The following is a 19,720-nucleotide window of genomic DNA, read 5'->3' as shown; positions in this document are numbered from 1 at the left end:
TTTAATTACATACATAAAATTTGCCTTTTAACATAAATCTCGAACGGATCCCGCCAGCCCTGGGTGCCAGGGGAAGAACACGGGGACGGGGGGAGGAAGGGGAGAAGAAACCACGGTGGCAATTATTGGAAATGACAACTTTAAACGGCTGCTCTGGTTTGCTGCGGGCACGACGATGCTTTGACCTTGGGTTTGCTCCTCACGCTGTCACAGAGGACGGGCAGCAGCCACCCCAGAAACCTGCTGTGATCCCACAGCCAGCCCCAGCACCGTGAGCTGCATCCCTTTCATTGCCACACGCCAACACGTGTGATGGAAAACGGGGACAGCAAACACAAGGTGGGCACGGATTAAAAGGTTTGGGCCAGGCTGTGATACAAACAACGGCAACTGTGACTCTCCACCAGTGCTGGGAACTTACTCAGAGCCTCTCCAGCTAGGTTTGAGGAGGTTTTGGATCACTCCCTGCTAACATTTGTTCCTTCCCAAGTGCAAGCATCGCCAAACCGACAGGACCATTGCACGGCTGCCAGCACAACAGGCAGGCATCCCTCCCTGGCACCACGTCCCAAGTGACAGGGCTCACAAACAGTGATGTTAAAAACCTATATATTTTAAACACAAACACACGCACAGACTTTTCCAATACTGAGGAACAAAAGACGGGACATCCTGCTGAACCATCGTGTGCAGCTCAGCCGCCCTCTGTAGCGACGAAGGAAATCAGAACCAGAGCCCGCGCGCACACCCGCTCGCCGTGGCGTGTTTTGGCTCTGGGAACATTTCTGGGTCCCCCCAGCGCAAGCTCTGATCTGCAAGAGCTGCAAAATGATCTCACAGCCACCCTGACCAAGGAGCAGAGGGTCCCTGGGTGCACGGGCAGCCCAGAGCAGCGGGCTCACCAGCTCCGAGGTGCCCAAAGCAGCGCCGCAGCACAAGGAGAGGACAGAAAACACCTCCTGCACATGGCAGGGAGCTTCTGCCCCTCTGTGCAAAACAAAACACCCCAAAACCCCACAGCGTGCGGAATGAAGCAAGGTCAGGTCCTAGGGCTTGGCCATTGGATGAACCCACCCGTGACCGCCGCTCCTGCCCCGCTGGATTGCGATGCTCAGATAAGGCAACAGAAACAAGCTCGGGTTTGGGGATGGCGGTGTTATCTTTGACTTCTTTACACGTAGCAAAACTGTGGTTTTGAACCCTGTTCTTTCAGGCACGTCCCACGGCAGGCTCCTTAAGCAAACATGCGTGTATCGCTTTCAAAAGACGCACGCTCCCTGGCTCACAGAAGTGGTTTTCGGAAGGGGATGTGGTGCGGTGCAACGGGAATTTTCCAATTCCTCCCGACAGGAAATGCCACGCTGAGATCTGAAAGGCAAATTTACCTGCAACCGAGATTTCTGCGCCCCGCTTTCCTTCAAAAGGCGACCGCTCCCTCCCCCCTTTATTTTTGGCTTCGCTTTCCCCGAGACTTGTAACATCAGGAATTGCTTGGCACAGGGACAAATTCCTCAAGCTCCACACGCATACCTCGAGAAACTGTTTCACTTACAGCCGCCCTGATGCCTTCAGCCCACGCTGGTAGATGCTCATTTTGGAGGGACCAGGCAGGGCCGGACACCCTCAACGTGCTCCCCAAAGAAGATGGTGCACCAGGGCTGGTGCAGTTCAGGATGGAGACACTCGGTATCTGGAGCAAGCTAAACCTCCCAGGCACAGAAGCAAGGATGAATTCATTGATTCATGGAAAACGTCCTTCTAAATTACTTCTTTCGGAGCAGCAGAACTAGACAAAATGAGGGCTATCGGGCTGGGCTGGCAGCAGCGCTGCGGGAGCGTCAGCTCTGGAGAGCACTCGTCTGGCTTCAGCTTCCAGGTGCACGCTCCTCGCCAGGCTGAGAGCTGCTGGATGCTCACCGCCGCCTCCCTGACAAAGCGACGTCCTCTTGAATTTTTTGGCTTCTCGAATAAAAGGCAAGAGGAGCTCTTGTATTATCCACAGCACAAAGCATTTTCCCCAGCCCCTGTGCATTTGCGGCACTTCTGTGCGCTCTTACATCAGTAACATCAGCCCCTTCCAACGCCGATGCCAGGACCCGTGGGACCGGCACAGCCCCTGCTGCCAGCCCACTGCGTGCCCACAAATGAAGCTGCCGCCTTCCTGGGCAGATACAGCAACATTAAAGAGCCTTTTGTAGCAGCGACTGCAGCTTACCGAGACTCAAACCACCGTCCGCAACTCCAAATCACCTTCTGGATCCATTTACCGAGCCCCCCATTTTCAGCTCATCTGCCAGTTTATAAGTCAGCATCAACCCGAGATCTATTTTTACAGGCATCAGCAAAGTCGCTGAGTAACGACGGATGTGCTCCCGTGGGATTACACCTGCAAGAAGTGCTGCGGGAACACCTCTGCCTCTTACCAATTCCCCCCGCTGGTGATATTAAAACCACCACGAACCCCAGCGCCCCGTTTGGGGATGGTGGGGAGGAAACGTCACCTTTACATAGCGAAAATGGAAAATCAAATGCATTCGTAGCAGTGCAGCATGCGAGGTCTTGCACTCCTGGTTGTTCGCTCAGGCGCTTCCTATTGTGCTGCCTCTGAAACCACTCTCACCGTGAACACCTGCGAGACAAGGGACAGCAGTGTGCCAGGCCGTGCCTGGTAGCCGTTATGGGAAGACGAGGGTGGAAATAGCAGAAAAAGGGATTAAAGACGGGGAGGGAAGTGGCATCGGGGAGGAAAACCACAGTGCTGGGCTCCTGCTGCGCTCATCGAGGAGGGCATCAGGGACGATCGCGCTCTGCCGCGTTTCGGAACTGAGCTCGGTGCTCCTGATGCCTCGAGCAGGTACCCAGGTGAGGCGCACGAACCTACACACGTCCCCAAGCACCACGTGTTTCAGCGCGCAGCCGAGGCGGTGCACGAGAGGCAGCTCTGAGCCTGGAGCCGTGCCAGGCTGGAGCACGGAGGCGTCGTGCAGGGACACACAACGCTGCACGACAACGTGCAGCCTGCAAACACCAACTCCTGTGCTCGCCACGAGCGCTTTCAAATGGCACGGGGGAAAAGGCAGAGAGTCCTGCAGCAGGGACAGGGAGGGACGAGGACGGAGCACGAGCCCCCACCCGCTGCGGGTGGCACCCCGGCCACGAGCTGCTCTGCTCCCGGGCACCCGCAAAGCACAAACCATGCTGCCCTCGGAAAGCCGCCCCCTTGTTTTCTTCGCCACCTAACTCACACGCCACCGAAGAAGTCAACGAGTTGACCTTTCAAGGGTAAAGCCGATTCCCCCCGCTTTTATCTAAAATTTGCCTCCCCCACCTACTTTTAAGCCGAATCAAGGATAACGCCCTGCTCTCTGTTCAGGTCAGCGGCTTCGTTTTGTAGGTACCATGACGTGTATTAATATTATCCATTTATAAGACATCCGCGGCTCTTATTGCCCCGGGTGGCTGCTGGGAGGGCCGGGGCTGGCACCGCGCTGCCAGCACACACGCAGATAAGGGGCGGCCCCGGCCGCCGAGGACGAGTGTGGTCACATACTCCAGATAAGCAAACGGGAAACTGGGTTTCAAAGCACAACGCCGACACGCAGTGCATGCAGTCACAGACGGCTCGCAACACTCTCACCACTTATTTAGCTCAGAAGTTGCCTCCATCGGAGACCCCGAAGCTGTTTCGTCAAAGCCCTCCCGACGAGCTGCCTGCTCGGCCATTCTGAAGCCTGCAATGGAGAGGGTTGGAAAGAAAAGGCAGCCCTCTGTTCTGAGGCTGGCCCTGGCACATCTGGGGGAAGATGCAGCAGCTCTTTTCACCTGCTGTGAATTTTTGGTCTCTCTAGGCCTCCTGGAAGCCCAAATGCAGAGGAATCTCAGATGCTATCCCACAAGACAAGCTTCAGGAGGTGAACTATATACACAATATTCCCCCACTGGTGTTTAATTTCCCTTTTTACCTTCCCAGACAAAAAGGCCCTATCACTGCTCAAGCTGACCAACAGCTTTTTATTCCTTTGCGTCCACAAATACTCCAATGCTACCTCTGGGAGGCCTGTGGCAGCAGAGACCTTCTCTCCATCCTGCCCTCCTCTCCATCCTGAAGCCTCCAGCCGTGCCCAGGTAGCCGCGGCGTGGCCACCAAACCCTAAAACATGCCAGATCAACAAAAGGTTATGGCCACACAGCAAGGCCAACTGCTTCTAAAACTCACATCCCCCCGAGCTAGAGATGTCCACGCAGCTGCCTATCAAGCACCCCACATCTTGGCCACCAGCACGGCCCAGCCATGGGCTAGCAGGAGGCAGCAGCACCTTGCCCATGGGGTGTCCTCTCCCCACCAAGTCCTGGCATGGGATTCTCCTCCTGGGCCTGTTTGGAGCCGCTTTGCATAATCAAAATCAGAGCTGGCCGCAGTAACCACATCTCCAAGGGTGTATTTAACTCAAATGGAAGACAAAGGGGTTTGGGTCCACCGCAGATTAAAGGAGCTCAGCCTGGTTCCATCAGGAGCTCCCGGCCGCCCCGAGCACGTCTCAGACAAACGCGCTCCTTGCAGCTCCGCGGCTCGGTGGCCTCCGGAGGAGGAACAGACGGGCTCCTGAGAGGCTTTGACAGGGGAAACGCACAGCGAAGAGGTGGTGGAGTAGGTCCAACAGGTTCTCCAAGCCTCGAGCACGGCGCAGTCTCACCAGGGTTGCTGTCATCCGTCTGGACCCCGCGATGAGGCGCGGTGACCTCCATGGCTCCTTCAGCCCCAGGGGAGGAAGAGGAGGAGCCGGGACTGCGGGAGGAGGATGAGGACATTTCCCTCCTGGTCTTCAGCCGCTCTGCTCCAGGGCAAGGCTTGTTTTCCCTGTCTAATTCCCACCCGTAACGTTTCATCCCCCGGCTCCTCCACCGCAGTCACAACAGGCAGATGCGACCGAAGACACGGTTATTTTTACATTTTCCCCCCGGGAAGCCACATCAAGTGCCACGTCACGTCAGATCACGGCGCGGCACCAGCTCAGCCGGCAGCATGGTGCCGCCTCGCCCCCAGCTCCATCGCAGCCCAGCCGAGCACCAAAACCATCTCACGCTTTTGGGTCTTTTTCTTGAGGTTTTTGGGCTTGGCCACGCCAAGATGCACCGAAGCCCACGTACCGCGTGGAGGAGGACGGCTGTGCCAGCATCAGGACAGGAGCCTGGCACAGCCAGGGATTTCTTTGAACCCTGATCTCTGGGCACTTTTACAGGGGGAGGGAAGATCCCAACACTTCCACAAGTAATTGAAGAGCTTCTGGGCTTTAAAGAGCCGTGGTGCTGTGATGCTCCCGCTCCGTGCCAGGGCAGTGACATGGTGACAGTGGGGTGGCCACCAGGAGGGTGGGGATGGGGAAAGCTGGGTCCTTTTGAACAAAGGGAGCAGTTTGCCTCGAGTTTTATTCCCCTCCTTCCCTTCAGGTTATGCTTCCCACCATCCGGGCGCACCAGAGCGGCCTGGTGTTCACCAGAGAAGATAGCAGGTTCTGGGCTGCTTCTCCGCAGTTGCTTTACAAATGGAGTAAATAAACAAAGAAATAATGAACGTCTGCACCCTAAAAGCATCCCACAGCCCTTCCCCCGCCAACATCTCCCCAAGCAGAGCGCAAATCCAGCTGCTCCACAATCTTATCTCGATGCAGAAACAGTCTGGGACGAGATACAAGGGTTCCCTGAAGGCACGGTTTATTAAAGGCATCTTTATTTAGCTGCTTTTCTTCAAAAACACTGCACGAAAGCGCCGCTCCCGGACGGGTTTTCATTGCAGCAGCAGGGCAAGCCAGCAGCAAACCCCATCGAGGCAGGGATATGGGGACGGGTCCCCACTGCTGCCTGCCACCCACACCCGGAAAGCTGCTGGGCTCCTTCCCAGGCCAAAAAAGAGCCCAGGACCAGGGAACACGGCCAGTCCACGGCACTTCCAGGCATTCAAAGGCTGCAGCAACCCCGCTCAGAGCCACCCGGAGCTCAGGGGACGTGCACTGATGGGTGTTCGGGACCGCCGCGCTAATGCAGCCCATGGAAAGCTCCCAATCTGCTCAGCAGCTTTGCATCTGTCCCCTCACTGCGTATACTGTCACCGGGCTTTGCACACCCGTAGCCAAACGCACTTCATGCCAGGCTTCAAGAAACACAGAGCTACACCACCACGGAACAAAGAGGCACCGGTTTGCACACATCCCCGGGAACCTCCCTGCAACCACCGCTTCTTATTTATCCAACACGCGATCTTTACACGTCGAGCTATTTTAATCCCACCCGCTATTAATGGATGTAAAAGGCGGTTGGGCAAGGCGCTCGACAAAAATCTCATTTAGAGATCAAGACAAGCTTAATTGGTTTCTAGCCAGACCCGCACAAAGATGGGTTACTCCACGAATACAGTTGCTAATCTGCCCATTATACTCCGTAAGCCCCCACCGACAAAGAAAAAGGAAAAAAAAAAAGAAGAAAAAATAAAGACAAGATGCACAAAGGAACGCGGGGTTTTGAGCACGCTACTTGGAACAAGGAGCAAATTTGGGGAAAAAAGCTGGGGATCCCGCAGGAACACGGGGTTTGCTCTTCTTTGAGGAAAAGGAAGAACCAAGTAGTAAACAAGACAACAAAACCCGATCTAATGCAGATCAAATGTGCGTTTTCCCCCTCGCACCACGCGCAGCCACCATCCATGTCGGTTTGCTGGAGAGCGTTCCCAGCAGCTATTGTTCCTGCAGGTCTGCAGCAGCAAGGGGAAAAGCCAACGCGGCCGAGGAAACGTCACTTCACGAGTGACGGAGCTGAAAGGACGGAGAGCCTCGTGATTAAGAAGCGCACAGGACCGAAACCCTGGAGAGCTGAATTCACTTCCTCACTCGGCTGCAAAAAAATTAAAAAAAAAAAAAAAAAGCGAGTTTCCTGTGTGATCACATCCTAGATGATTTATTCACGTATCTGGTGTTGAAAACCGAGGGGGGGGGGGGGGGGAAGGAAGCAGGAGGAGGAAGGGGAAGAGTCGATCCTGCGGGCTTTTAATAGGCTTGGGGTTAGCTGAGCACCGCAGCGGCTCAGCTCCCGGCCCACGGCGCGGATCCTGCTCTGGGAATCGCCGGCCAGGGCTGCGAAGCCAGGAGCAGCGGCGCAGGTAGCGAAGTGATGAGAGGGCTCTTTGCTTCCAGCCTTGTGCAACAGCCCGAGACTCCCTGCTCCGGCGTAGGAGGCCTGTTTATTTCTTCGGATGCCAGCCAGTTTTGCTGGGTGGGAAGAGCTGCACCCCAGGGAGAGGGGAGCTCCCGGTGCTGCGGCGGGCTGGAGCCCTGCGAGGAAGGCGATTGCAAGCTTTAAAGGGCTCGGCTGATGCCCCAAGCACCCTGTCGTGCTGGGACCTTCACAGCACAGTCCCTGGGGCGTTTCTGCAAGGGGCAGATTGCAATTCTGCACAGCTCCGCAGTGTGGGTGGGCTCGCTATAGGGCAGAGAGCTGCAGTGCAACCCAGAGGCTGGATCCAGCCTCCCCGAGGCATTACCTAACAAGGCGAATGTTGGATGTGATTTTTATCCCCCCCCTTGGAGAAACGAGCACCCATTTTTCACGGGCCCTTCTCCCCCCGCCCCGTGACAGCTCAGCCTTTGGGTCCCCGGGTCCCCAGCTGCTCCGAGACCACACGGCACGGCGACGCCAGGCCCCGCAGCCGCGGTCTCTCCTCCAGACGCAGCCCAAAACACGACGCAAAGGGAACAAAAAGAGGACACGAGGCAACCGAGCTACAGCCACGACACACGGCAGCACCCTCTGCATTCAAACTGCTTCGGCGTTAGGTCAAAGTACAACAGCAGGGTTTCCCCACGCGCACCGCCGCGCCGGGCCATCAGCTGGTCCAGCCTCAGCCCAAAGTCAGCGGAGTTTCACCTGATGCAATTGCTGGCACCTCCCAGAAATCCACCCGTCGATTATTGCAAGGTTAAAGTCCTTCTTACTCGCTTTTTGCTCATGCGGAAACGCGTCAGGCTATAGGATGGCTTGAAGAACCAGGGACAGGCTGTATTTTATGGACCTTTTTAAGGAAGTCGTACCGTGCCGGCTAGGGGAACCGCTCGGTCTCGTGCCTACACAGTCCACGGCAGACCCCATCACACGTCACATCTGAACACACCACGATCACTGCTGCATCGCTCACGATGAAGAACTGGCAAACGCTGAACTCGGTGAGGGGAAGAGCAGCATTTAGTACAAAAGTACATGCGTGAGAACCATGAGCACCAAGACTTGCCTCCAACTCCAGATCCAAAAGTAAGCTGTCTGTAGGGATTACAGCGTTTAGCACACTCCAGAAATTTTTCCTGACATCTTTTTGCTCTGTGTAATGGGGAGGAGGGACTTCTTGCAGCTCCAGAGCCACCAGCGATTTCACATGTGATTTCCCAGACAGCAGTCTGCACCGAAGATAAAAGGAGCTGGAGTTTAAAAAGGGAACTGAGTTGTCCCCGGGGAGCCTCCAGCCGCTTTGTGGGACGCATCCGTAACGAGGGGATGGTGACGAAGGGAGCGCCGTGTCAGGTCTCAAAGCCAACCTCTTCCTGCCAGAGAGTTTCAGTAAGCAAATGCCTTACGTAAAATAGCTGTCAGGACGGACATTTGAAGCGTCGCCTCTTGTAAACAGGGTTGCTCCGGAGGCAAGGGGGATTAGAGCAGTTCAAACAGTCCTCGGCGTGACTTACCGGAGCGGATTTGCAGCTTCAGCTTTCCTGCTGCCCAGCTCTCGCTTGGCCCCGCTGAGCAACACCCAGGATCCCACCCCGAGACCTTCGACCCCACCAACATCCCTGCACGCAAGGAGGGGTAGGGACAGCGATGGGAGAAGCCCCGAATTCCAGAAGAAAACCCCAAGCAGGGCAGGGGCACGGCAGTCGAGTGCTGCGCGCTGTGCGAGGAGCACGGTGCCAACCCAACAGGGCAGCCAAAAACCCAAAATCTCCCCATCCAAAAGGAGGGGAGAGCTTGGCACAAGCAGACTTGCAGCCCCTTGCAAGCATCCTTGAAGGAAAGAGCTGCACTGGTCCTCAGCTACCACGGGCTCTCCAGGACGGAACATCAGAGCCCATAAGGGTGCTCCTCTAAGCACCGGTCGTTTAGAAGATGCTGAGGCCAAGCAAGGAGCAGGCATCCAGAAATACAATAAAAAACTGCAGTTTTGCTCCTCTCCAAGAAGCGTGCGTGTGCTACTCCTGCTTGTTGATAGCTCACCCTCAAAAGCTCATTGCTGAGGATGTCCCTGGGCAGGCGAGCTGACCCTCACTCCCATAAAGCAGTGAAGGAACCCCCACCCCACAGTGATTTCCCCCAAACTGACACACACAGCGAAGTTTTGCTATTTGGTAGGGAGCCCAGCTGCTGCTGTTTGATGCAGAACCCCCCAAAGCCAGGCTCTGAGCGGCACGGTCCTGGGCTGCCTTTCCGCCGCCTCCCGGGGCCGATGAATTAACTGGGTCTTCCCCCTCTTTATATCACCAGCGTTTGGCTGCTGATGGGTCGTTGGGAGCTGTGCACAACCCATTTCCAGCCAGGGCTTCGCCCACGCAAGAAGGGACGTGGAGTCCCATTGCAAAACTCCCGGTGGCAGCCTGGGAGTTCACCCTCTCGTAAAAATGCTTGAACCTTGCCGGCGCAGCCTGGCGAGGGGCAGCCCGGGCTTTGGGGCAGTTAAGCCGTGCACACACGAAGACGTGATTCAGGTGAGCAGCACGTAGCTGGGAGTGCATAGCTAAGTAATGCTCACCCGAAGGAATGCGGGAGGCGCAACAAGAAGCCACTTGTCTGGCACGGCAAGGAGCCCTGCAATAATCCGCGCGGCCCCGCCAGCACCGAGGAGCCCGGCTCTCTGCAGGACGAGGCCATCGGCACCACGCTCCCACCAGGATGGGCAGCGGGCAGGCTCGGGAGGACGAGGACACCTCCAAACCAACAACACGCCACCCACCCCTCCCTGAGCACTTCACGCAGGCACCGCCGTGTGTCCTCAGTGCCAAGTCCGGAGGAGCTCAGAACCAGAGCTCCAAAACAACTTGGAAGCAGCCAAAAAAAAAAGCAAACCAACCACCCTGTCCTTCACGAAGGCACAAGGAGTGAACAAATGAGCACCAGCAACCGAGCTCCGATGCTCTAACGCCGTGCCGCCAGCCAGCTCCGCCGCGGTGACGGACCTGCGGTGGCACGGACCCTGCCACCACGACGGCCCCTCCAGCGGGTGTCGGCAATGTTTTGCACCGCCTGTCAAAGCCTGTCAATGCAACGCGGTCAACGAGCAGCTTATTTATTACCTTAACGAGTCACGCTAATAATGACTCATCAATGAGCGCCAGCAGGTTGGGCCACCCCATCCATCTGGCTGATTTAGGAAGTGACTTCCCAGCGCAGGTGCTCCCGGCAGCACAAAGCCCTTTCATTCAGCAAACTCAGAACAAAAGCCGGAGGCCGAGGACTGAACGCCAGAGGAAGCACTAACGAAGCAGGGTGAGCGGTGATTCATGTGGAGCACGCAGAGGTTGCTCCGGAGCGCGGCGCGGCGTGGGGCAGGACACCCTTAGAGTGACCCCACCTAACTTCACCACGAGGAAAGCACGGGCAGATGCTGCTCGGATGATTTCATGCATTATTTTGTGCCGCTGTAATGCAGGTGGCTGGCGCTCAGACCACACCGCTCACGGAACAAAGCCCTGTCAGCTCACCTCATGACAGTCTCCAGGTAACCAACCCCATATTTACGGTGTGCCAGGCTGCTTCTCTCATCTCCACCTCCTTTGTTTTCTTCTCGGAGGCCACAAAGATTTGAAAGTTTTATGACTCACTCGGCTGAGATTTTCCACGCTACCCCAGAACTCCTGGTTCTTCAACATATTCCAGAGCACTGTGACACCCCACGAGGACAGCAGGCACCGGGCAAAAACCATCTCCCGAGAGGGCAGGTGGGAGACATGGCACCGACACAGCTTTATCCCAGCCAGGCTCAGACCAAGACAGCATCAGGAAAAAGAAGAACCAAAGACAGATTGCAAATGCACTATGCAAAAAAGCTACAGCTGGCATATTTAACTGCTTCCCAAACTTCTACTAGCTGTTCCTCTCATCCCCTAGTATGGTAAGCACGCAGAGTAACCTATATGCTAAGCCACAGAGATTCAAGTCAGGATAGACACTCAGTATTTTTTCCCTGACTTGCACCCTTTTGTTCAGATCTCCTCCTTTCTCAGTGCAGAGCTGATGTTTGTCATGGTGCAGAAGCGAAAAGTACACACATCATTATCTTCAAGAGGAAGGAAAAAATCAATATGGACACGATTTGAATTTTACAGCGTTCAACTACCAGGACTTGCAAAAAAACAGCTGTCCCAGCAGGTCCATGCAAGCTTCATAGGACAGCTGTAAAATGCAAGATCTTCTTTCCCCTTTTAAAGGAGATTTACTTATATAAAAATGTGTGTTAAAAAGAAAAATACATGCAGGCTGAAGCCCTGTAGTTAAGGCCCACTCAATTACAGCAGAACGAGCGCGCCCTGCTTCACAGGGCCTCACCAGTCAATCCACGAAGCCGAGCTGAGATATTTAATTACCAGCATCAAGTCAGAAACCAAAGCACCCAACAAAATCCTCATTTGTGCGAGAAGCCTGCAGAAATCCCGTTGAGCAGGCTTTGGCAATCTCCAAAGCTGACAGCTGGATGCCCTTGCTTATCTCCTGCTGAAGCGCGCGCGGAAAAGCCCCAAATACTTGCAGTGCCGAGCGAGCCGCGCAGGCAGCCCCGCCAGCCTCTTAGAAAGACTCACAGAAATAGGCGAGCTTCATTTATTAATACTTCAGGGATAAAAGCGGCCATGCAGCAGCAGCTCGGAGCGTACGAGTGCAGAGGGAGGATGGGCAGGGGACGGCCACGCAGCGCCCACCGCCAGCCATCCTCACAGGTACGCTCGCTGCCTGCACGGGTGCTGGGCTGCCGCAGCCCCTGCAGGAGGGATCGACGCAAGGGTTGTTTCCTTCAGTGGGATCCCTCAAAGAAAACCTTTTAAGCAGAAGCTGGGAGGCTGCTGGTGACCAACAGCATCGTCGCGCCCGCTCGGGCACCCCGCCGCCTGCCCCTCGTGTTGGATTTCAGCGGTTTTGAAGCTGGGAGCGAGCCAGCGACATGATGGTGGGCGCAGGTGGGAACAGGGGGGCTCCGGGCCAGCAGGTAAGCCCCACCCGAAGGCTTTCTGCAAGGGAGGAGTGGCTCGGCAGCGGTGACAGCTCAGGAGAAGAGGGGGAAGAAGCCAAAACAAAGAACAGAAGCAGGGGGAGACAACCATGACCCGGGGCCGAGTGGCCATCGTCCCCTGCTCTTCCCATCTGCGGAGCCCTTCCTGCTGCCTCCCGAAAACAAAGGGTCAGATAAGGAGCCGGCTCAGGTCGAGACCGGTCTGACTCCGCTTCCAGCTCAGGGCAGCGGATTCGGGGCTGCTCCTACACCTCACCCATCCTGTTTGCCTCCCTGGGGCGGAGGCCGGGACGCGGAGCCGGCTGCGTGCCCGGCCAGCCCCAAACACCGCAGGGCCGCACGCAGCGACCCGGCCGGACAAGGAGGAGGACGAGGAGGAGGAGAAGAAGAAGGAGGAGGAGGAAGCCTCCACGCTTCCTGCTGTCCCACCTTGCGTGGCCAGAGATCCCAGAGTCTGGCTCTCGCTCCCTGCGCACGCAGGAGGCGGGTGGCCGCCGGCAGCGGCTGGCTGGTCCCCGAGGAGAGCGAGTCACTCATTAACCGAGGAGCGGCCAGGTGGAGGTCCGGCCCGCGGCCAGGCGGAGGTCGGGCCCGCGAGGCCACGCAGGAGGCCGGCAGGGGAAAGGAAGCCGGTGGGAAAGAGGCTCGCAGCCCGCGGGGCCCATCGAGTCCTCGCTGCGGGCGGGCAGGGAGCGCCGAGCGCTCCGAGGTATCGCCGCGCCGCGCAGCTGGGCCCAGGGAGGAAAGCAGGGCTGTGCTGTGGTTTGTGAGGCGGCCTTAATACATAACACCGCCGGATTTTGTGTGCAGTATCAGGATCAACCTCTAGAGAGGGGGAAAAAAAAGGGGAAGAAAAAAAAAAAAAAAGCCTCGTCTGCTGTCCTTCTCGGTGCACCAGGGTGAAGCTGGCTCGTTGCACGGTGTCGAACGTCTGCGGCACTCGGGAGCCACCCGGGGGCCCTGGCACCCTCCTGCCCACCTCCGATTTGCACGCTGAGCTCCTCGCGCCCCGCTTTGCAGCGTGCGGCCCCTCGCCCGAGCTGCCGCCCAGCCGAACCGCTCAGCTCCAGACAGCGGGAGGGCTCTGGTTTGGCTTTGCCTTGAATTAACCTTGGTGCAAAAAGGATGCCCAAAGCACCGAAAGGATGCAGCGGGGCCGTCTGCAAGCAGACCCCGAGGATGAAATCCCAACGCTATTGCTGAGAGCTTTTCACCCACCCAAGCAGAATCCGACCGCAACCACCAAGCGCTCGCCTGCAGCGGAGGCATCGCCCTTTCTGCACGCGCCCCCGACCCAAATCCCTCAAAATCCCCCCAAACCCCCATCCCAGAGGGTGACGCAGCCGGCCTGCCCACCTCACCCGAGCCACAACCCCGCTCATCCCCAGGGCGGCCGGACCCTGGCCGACCTCCTGCTCCCCCAGCACAGCACCGCCCGCACCGGGGGGCTTCAGCGCCCAGCACCCCCGGGTGGGCAGCCCCAACCCGGCCCCCCAGCCCCAACCTCGCACCGCGGGCACACACCCACGGCCGGGGGGGTGCCCGGGGGCCGCATCCTGCCCCGGGGAGGCACCGCAGCAGGGCAGGAGGCGGTGTTGCCATGGGGAAGGCGGCGCGGCGGCGGCCCCCCAGCCCCCGGCCGCGAGCGGGCGCCCCCCAGCCCCGCTCCCCGCTCCCCGGAGGGACTCCCGAGGGGGACCCCACGGCTCGGCACGGCTCGGCACGGCACACTCACCGAGCGGTCGCGGACCCCGGTACCTGCCGGCGCGGCGCGGAGCCCGCCCGGCCCCTGCCCACAATGGGCCGCGGCCGCCCCGCCCCGGCCCGCCCCTCGGCACGGCCCCGCCGCCATGGCGTCACTCGGCCCGCCCCGGCCGGGGGGGCGGTGAGGGGGCCGCGGGGTCGGGGTGGTGCTGAGCGCTGCCATCGCGGGGGTGGGAGGGGTAAGGGCAGCACCATGGGTACCAGGAGGACATGGAGGGCATGAGGCGGAGCTGGTGGAGGGCCTCGAGTGCAAGTCCTGTGAGGAGCGGCCGAGGGAGCTGGGGGGGTTTGGTCTGGGGAAGAGGAGGCTCAGGGCAGACCTCATTGCTCTCTGCAGCTACCTGAAAGGGAGGTGTGGGGAGCTGGGGGTCGGCCTCTTCTCACAGGTAACTAGTGACAGGACCAGAGGGAACGGCCTCAAGTCGTGCCAGGGGAGGTTCAGGCTGGAAATGAGGAGACATTTCTTCTCAGCAAGAGCAGTCAGGCATTGGGACGGGTTGCCCAGGGAGGTGGTGGCGTCGCCGTCCCTGGGGGTGTTCAAGGAGAGGTTGGGCCTGGTGCTTAGGGACATGGTTTAGTGGTGACATTGGTGGTAGGGGGGTGGTTGGAGCAGATGATCCTGGAGGGCTTTTCCAACCTTAGTGATTCACCAACAGCCTCCGCAGTGCAGAACGGGTGTGGGAGCACCCAGAGGAGGGCACCGGTGCTGGTGGAGGGGCTGGGAGGCTCGTCCTGCAGGTCTCTGCTCTGTGGTCACTGATAGTGGGCACATGGGGACAGCAAAAAGCTCACTGGGGAGTGAGGAGAAAGCCCCGAACCATGCGGGTGGGCGGGCACCGAACGGGCTTCTGGCGAGGCACCCAGTGCCCTGTGGCTTTCAGCACCCAAGGGACCTTCGGGCAATGTCCTCAGTAATGGGCTTCAGCTTCTGGCTAGCCTTGCAGGGGTCAGGCATTGGACTGGATGATGGTTGCAGGCCCTTCCAGCTGAACTATTCCATTCTGTACTAACCCATTTTGTTCTGCTCAGCCACCTGGGTGATGCCGATCTGAGAACCGGAGGGTGGCATTCCCTCCCGCAGAGCTCCAGCGGATGAGCCACGGAGATAAAGTTTCATCAGGCTGGTGACATGGGTGGTGACGGGCATGCAAGATCGGTATCCCAGCTGCTTTTACAACGCATGACGATGTTCTCCCAAGCAGCATCATTCCCCGATTGTCAGCTCGGACTTAATAAATCACTTTTCCAGGGGTTTCTGTTTCACGTAAAGCGGTGCAGCAGCCTGACCGGCTGTACGTGGCTGGACTTCCACATGCACTCACATAACCCCTGTGTGGAGATAAGGCTGTGGGCTCCCACCCACTTCATGCACAGGAACTAGTTATTGCTCTTGTTGCAAACCAAAACTCAAGATCAAATTAATAGCGTGTAACATTATAGCCTAAGTAAACTTTTCCTTTTTTTTTTTTTTTTTTCCTGGTTAAGAGGTCAAGCTATTTATATGTTGTATGAATTTTTTTCTCAGCAACAACTGTGTGGGAAGCTCTGATGGGCTAGGAGGGACTTAGAGGGATTGCTCATATGGGCCAAGCACAAATAATTACTAAGACAGCAGAAGGGCCAACGATGGGAACGTAAAGGAAGAGCATCCTTAAGGGAGCTGACACCAAAGTGCGGGACAAAGAGTAACATGAGAGCGACTGCATGGGGTGGGCTCTTTGCAGCTGCAGCCAGATGGACTCCTAGGTGGCCATCTGTACGAGGGAGAGACAAGAACCAGTGCGTGCACGGGGTCCACCAAGTGCTACACAGGTCAGCCGCTTACAGCCCTGACAGCAGCTTTCCCTGCCCATCCGGGCACCCTCATGGGACTTTATCTGCAAAATAACCCAGGGTCAGACCCAGAGTTTCAATCCATCCCATACAGTTTCAGTCCAAGACGCCACACTGGTTCATGTTTATGACCCTCGATTCCCAAACAAGTCGTCTGTACCCTCCCTGGAGGAAAAAGCATGTTGGGAATGATAAACCCATTACAGACATTTGTTAGGATGTCAGCTAGGCTTTTTTGGTTTTAAAGCAAGAAGGTACATTTATCTCAACAAACCACACTTCATAAAGCGGATTTTCTCCTCACTGCGCCCAGTCCTTTTCCTAGCCTCTTGTCTCTTGTAGCAATGAGCTCCATAGGTAAATGTGAGTTGCCGGGAAAAAACATTATTTCGCTTTACTGGTGGAGAATTTCAAAGTCAGCTGTATTCCCTGTCACTGCTACTGGGCTGGCCTCACCTCTGAATGGTTTAAGTCTCTCTCCCCAGCCTAGCCTCGGGCAAACAAGCCCCAGCCCTTGAGCTGCTATCCCCTGCTAATCCTTCTGCAGGGAAACTCTGACTGGTCAGACCCTGAAACAAGAAATAATTCCTTCTGAAGCCATCGACACTGTTCCTTCACCATGCTTGTCTTTCCAAAGAGCTAGCGCTCCCCACAAGGGGCAGATAGGTCCAGGTGCCCAGGACATGTGTCTGTGCCAGCCCACAGCAGAAGCAGCAGCGTGGCAATTCTGTCCTAATGCTTTGTAATGCAGTGGTTGGCCCACGTGGATCTTGGTGAGGTCTGGGGGGGTTCCTAGTAATGGGGCACTTCTTTGCAGAGGGATGCAGAGGCAGCATCCCAGGCTGAATGGTCAGCAGAAGGGCTCACAGCACACGCCGGCAAAAAGAATCGTTGCAAATTGCCACCACCAGCTTGCTTTTGCACAGGGACCGCTGTGGAAACACCAACGTGCAGTGTGCAGGTGCTCTCCTAGCGGTACCTTGGTGTAGGAGCAGGGGGAGGTAGCAAGAATGGGGGCTTTTTTGGTGTCAGGGGCAGGCTCTGAGGAGCAGCATGCCCAATGGCAGTGCCGTGAAGCTGGTGGGGTGCGTGGACAAGCACATCTCTAAATGTGCTGGGGGAAAGCCAGCACAGCTTTTGGAGACAGAAATTATGACTCACGAAATCTATCGCAGTCCTTGGAAGCAGGCAAAGATTTGGAGGACAACAGAGATCTAATGGATATAATAGATATGGATTTCCTAAGGGCTCTTGAGGACAGTAAGGAGCCATGAAAAATCAAGCTGTTTACAGACAGAAACCACAAGGGACAGACAGGGATGGTCGGTCCCTGCGGTGGAGGGATGCCCAGGGGAGCTGGGCAGAGATCTGTGCAGGGGCTGTGCTGCTCAGCATCTCCATCTGTGATGTGGGCAGGTCAGGAGGTGATGATGCAGGTAAACCCCAGAAGGACCTCTGGACACCCGATGACAGATGTGAGGATAAATCTAAGCGATGAGCTGCAGAAGAAGCACTCCTACCCTCATGCACACAGTGATGGGCTCTGAGTGACCCTCACCGTGCGACAATGGGATCCTGGGGTTAGTATTAACAGGAAATTTGATGAGAGCATCAAACTCATTGTTCAGCAGCAATCAAGAAAGCAAACAGGTAGGAGTTAATGAGAAAAGAGGAAAAACAACTGTACAGATTCCTAGTTCGCTCTCATCTTGAGTATGATGAGCGGTTCCTTTCTCTTTTCTCACCAGAAGACCAAAGATGGGGAGCATCTAGGTAACTGGCCAGGATTATTCAATACAATATTTCTATATAAGCCTTGGGCTCAGGAAGTCCTGGAGCTTCAGGCTACTGCAGCCTTGGAGATTTTACTGGAAAATACCCCTTTACGCTTCTCATGCCCTTTGGAGAGGATGCTGGGTAGGATGGTCCCCATGTCTGACCCAGCATGGCGGTTCTTATGCTTCTGCTTTCACTTTTTTTCCTCCACGAAATGTCCTCCCAGGCCTCCCCTTCCCACCTCTCTCAAGGAGACACGTCCGCCAGGCAGCGATGGTTTGATCTGGAGGCTGCCAGCCTGGGCAAGCAGCTGCAGAGCAGCTGGCACCTGGAGGGGCGTCTTCCTCGTGGAAGCGGTGCAGCCATTTTCTTGTAATTGCCTCCTTGGAGCTTGTTTGGAGGCTGCTTATCAAGCCCCATTGTGTTGCTTTCCTGCTTGCTTTTCCAACAGCCGCCTATTAAATTAAGCTCCTATATTCAGGCAGGAAAGCCCAGTAACCAGCTGTCCAGAGCCTCGCTGGCTATGTAGGACACATGCAACAGTCATCCCGGGAGACAGATGAGCAACCCGCCCTCGGAAAGGGACAGCATGGGCACCCAGCCTGCCTGGAGGATAATCCCTGCAGTGTCCTGTAACAGGAGGTGTTTGATGTGGGGGTTTTTTTTGGTAGAAAACTGAACCAGGACTTCCTCTGAGCTGAGGGAAGGAAAGTGAGTTTCTTGTCCTAAATATCACAGAATCACAGAATTGTAGGGGTTGGAAGGGACCTCAAGAGATCATTGGGTCCAACCCCCCAAATATGTAAGGATATACTTGGCATTGTTCAGATAGCTGCTCGCTGGACCTATAAATGTTCTCTGAGCTCAATCCGTGTGAGATCGATACCGTGTTGTCCCCTGGGGGAGAGCTTTTGTGTGTCTGCTCCAGTGGAACTTAAAAGGACACCCTTGGTCCAGCGGGCAGTAACAGAACAGGGAACCCATCCCACCACGAAAATGAAATAAAATTGATTTTGGAGGAAAAAAAGATGTCTCTCCTCAAGGTTATAGTTTTTTGTGTTGTACAGATGACCTGCTCAGCAGAAAAATGGGCTGTAGCTTTTATTTCATCACTGTTTTGGTCTCGGCAGCAGAAGACTAGCGCCAAATGAGCAAAACCACTCTGTGCTGCTACCGTCATCCTGCTCCGCCGGAGCTTACGGGAAGGTTTCCATCGACAGCAGCCAGGGCTGGTTTTAGCTGAGAGGTAGGAGACAGCGCTGTGCTTTGGCTCTCTTTAATAGGGGGCTTTTAGAGCACATAGAGGCCCTTTTGTGGCTTGGTATCTGAGCAGGGAGGTTCTGCTTGAAAACAAACCGCACCCTGAGCCAGCCTTATCTCCAGCAGCGCCGAGCCCGATCTCGCCCCGGGGTTCACAGCAGCTCCCAGCAGCTGGCAGGGGAGGCAAAGCTTCGGTGTGATGTTTTGCAGCCTCAAAAAGGAAAATAAACGCATTCCCAAGGCAGGGCTCAGCCGAGCCTGTTGGCTGGAGGTGCCAGCAGAGACTTGCTGGATTTAGGTCCTGATTCTGCAAAGTCCTTAAGCTTGTAAAGAATTTGTAATTTGCTTGTAAGCAAATTCCCCTGCACGTTAATGACATTTAATCACTTGCATATACGTGCTTCACGGCATATGAGGGGGTCCCACCTGCCGGCCACAAGTCCCACCTTTGGAAGTTACTTATCTTGCACTGAATTGCCATGAAAGGTGCCAGACTAAAAAAAATCCCTCTTTCAAGGCAGAAAGATGAAAGTTCAGTGCCCTGTTACCTTCCTTATACCCAGCGGCGTTTATAGCAGCCACGGAAGAGGGGAAGTCTACATGGCAAGCTTCTTGATTTGCTCACATCTAGCAAGAGCTGAATGTATTGCCTTTGCAGAGGGGCTAGCGGGAAGCCAGGTCATTTAAAGCCTCAGATTAGGGCAAGAAGGGCAAACAGGGAGGTGAGAATGGTCTGGCCAGATGCTTGGGGCAGTGGGTGACAGACCCATCTCGTGACTGCCAGTGAGGTAAATGAGGACATCACCTTGTCAGGAGGGTCCTGTGCCCCAGAGCGTG

General features: G+C 56.2%; 2 protein-coding genes across 4 annotated transcripts in view; both read right to left on the bottom strand.

Moving 5' to 3' along the window:
* Window positions 1-14,085, bottom strand: part of DAAM1 (dishevelled associated activator of morphogenesis 1) — an 88,161-nt gene extending 74,076 nt beyond the window's left edge. For all 3 annotated transcript variants that reach the window (XM_040559928.1, XM_040559927.1, XM_040559930.1), the window contains exon 1: window positions 13,986-14,085. The gene's annotated coding sequence lies outside the window, so the exon portion shown is untranslated. The remainder of the gene's footprint in view (window positions 1-13,985) is intronic.
* On the bottom strand, window positions 5,555-13,800 carry LOC121071578. Its single transcript, XM_040559931.1, has 2 exons — window positions 8,724-13,800; window positions 5,555-8,582 (listed from the first exon to the last, which is right to left on the bottom strand). The coding sequence occupies exons 1-2, from the start codon at window positions 9,167-9,169 to the stop codon at window positions 8,087-8,089; spliced, it is 942 nt and encodes a 313-aa protein (XP_040415865.1). The 5' UTR covers window positions 9,170-13,800; the 3' UTR covers window positions 5,555-8,086.
* Window positions 14,086-19,720: the final 5,635 nt, after the last annotated feature.

The sequence above is a fragment of the Cygnus olor genome, chromosome 5 (assembly GCF_009769625.2).
Source record: "Cygnus olor isolate bCygOlo1 chromosome 5, bCygOlo1.pri.v2, whole genome shotgun sequence".
In the NCBI taxonomy this organism is placed as follows: domain Eukaryota; kingdom Metazoa; phylum Chordata; class Aves; order Anseriformes; family Anatidae; genus Cygnus; species Cygnus olor.
The sequence above is the reverse complement of the archived record's forward strand: the minus strand, read 5'-3'. Positions and strand labels throughout refer to the sequence as shown.

Excerpts from the sequence above, each read along its gene's own strand:
- LOC121071578 (XM_040559931.1), bottom strand. The coding sequence starts at position 9,169 with ATGCCTGCTCCTTGCTTGGCCTCAGCATCTTCTAAACGACCGGTGCTT. Across the intron at positions 8,583-8,723 it reads GAAGCTGCAAATCCGCTCCG|GAAGAGGTTGGCTTTGAGAC; the intron begins GTAAGTCACGCC and ends ACTCTCTGGCAG.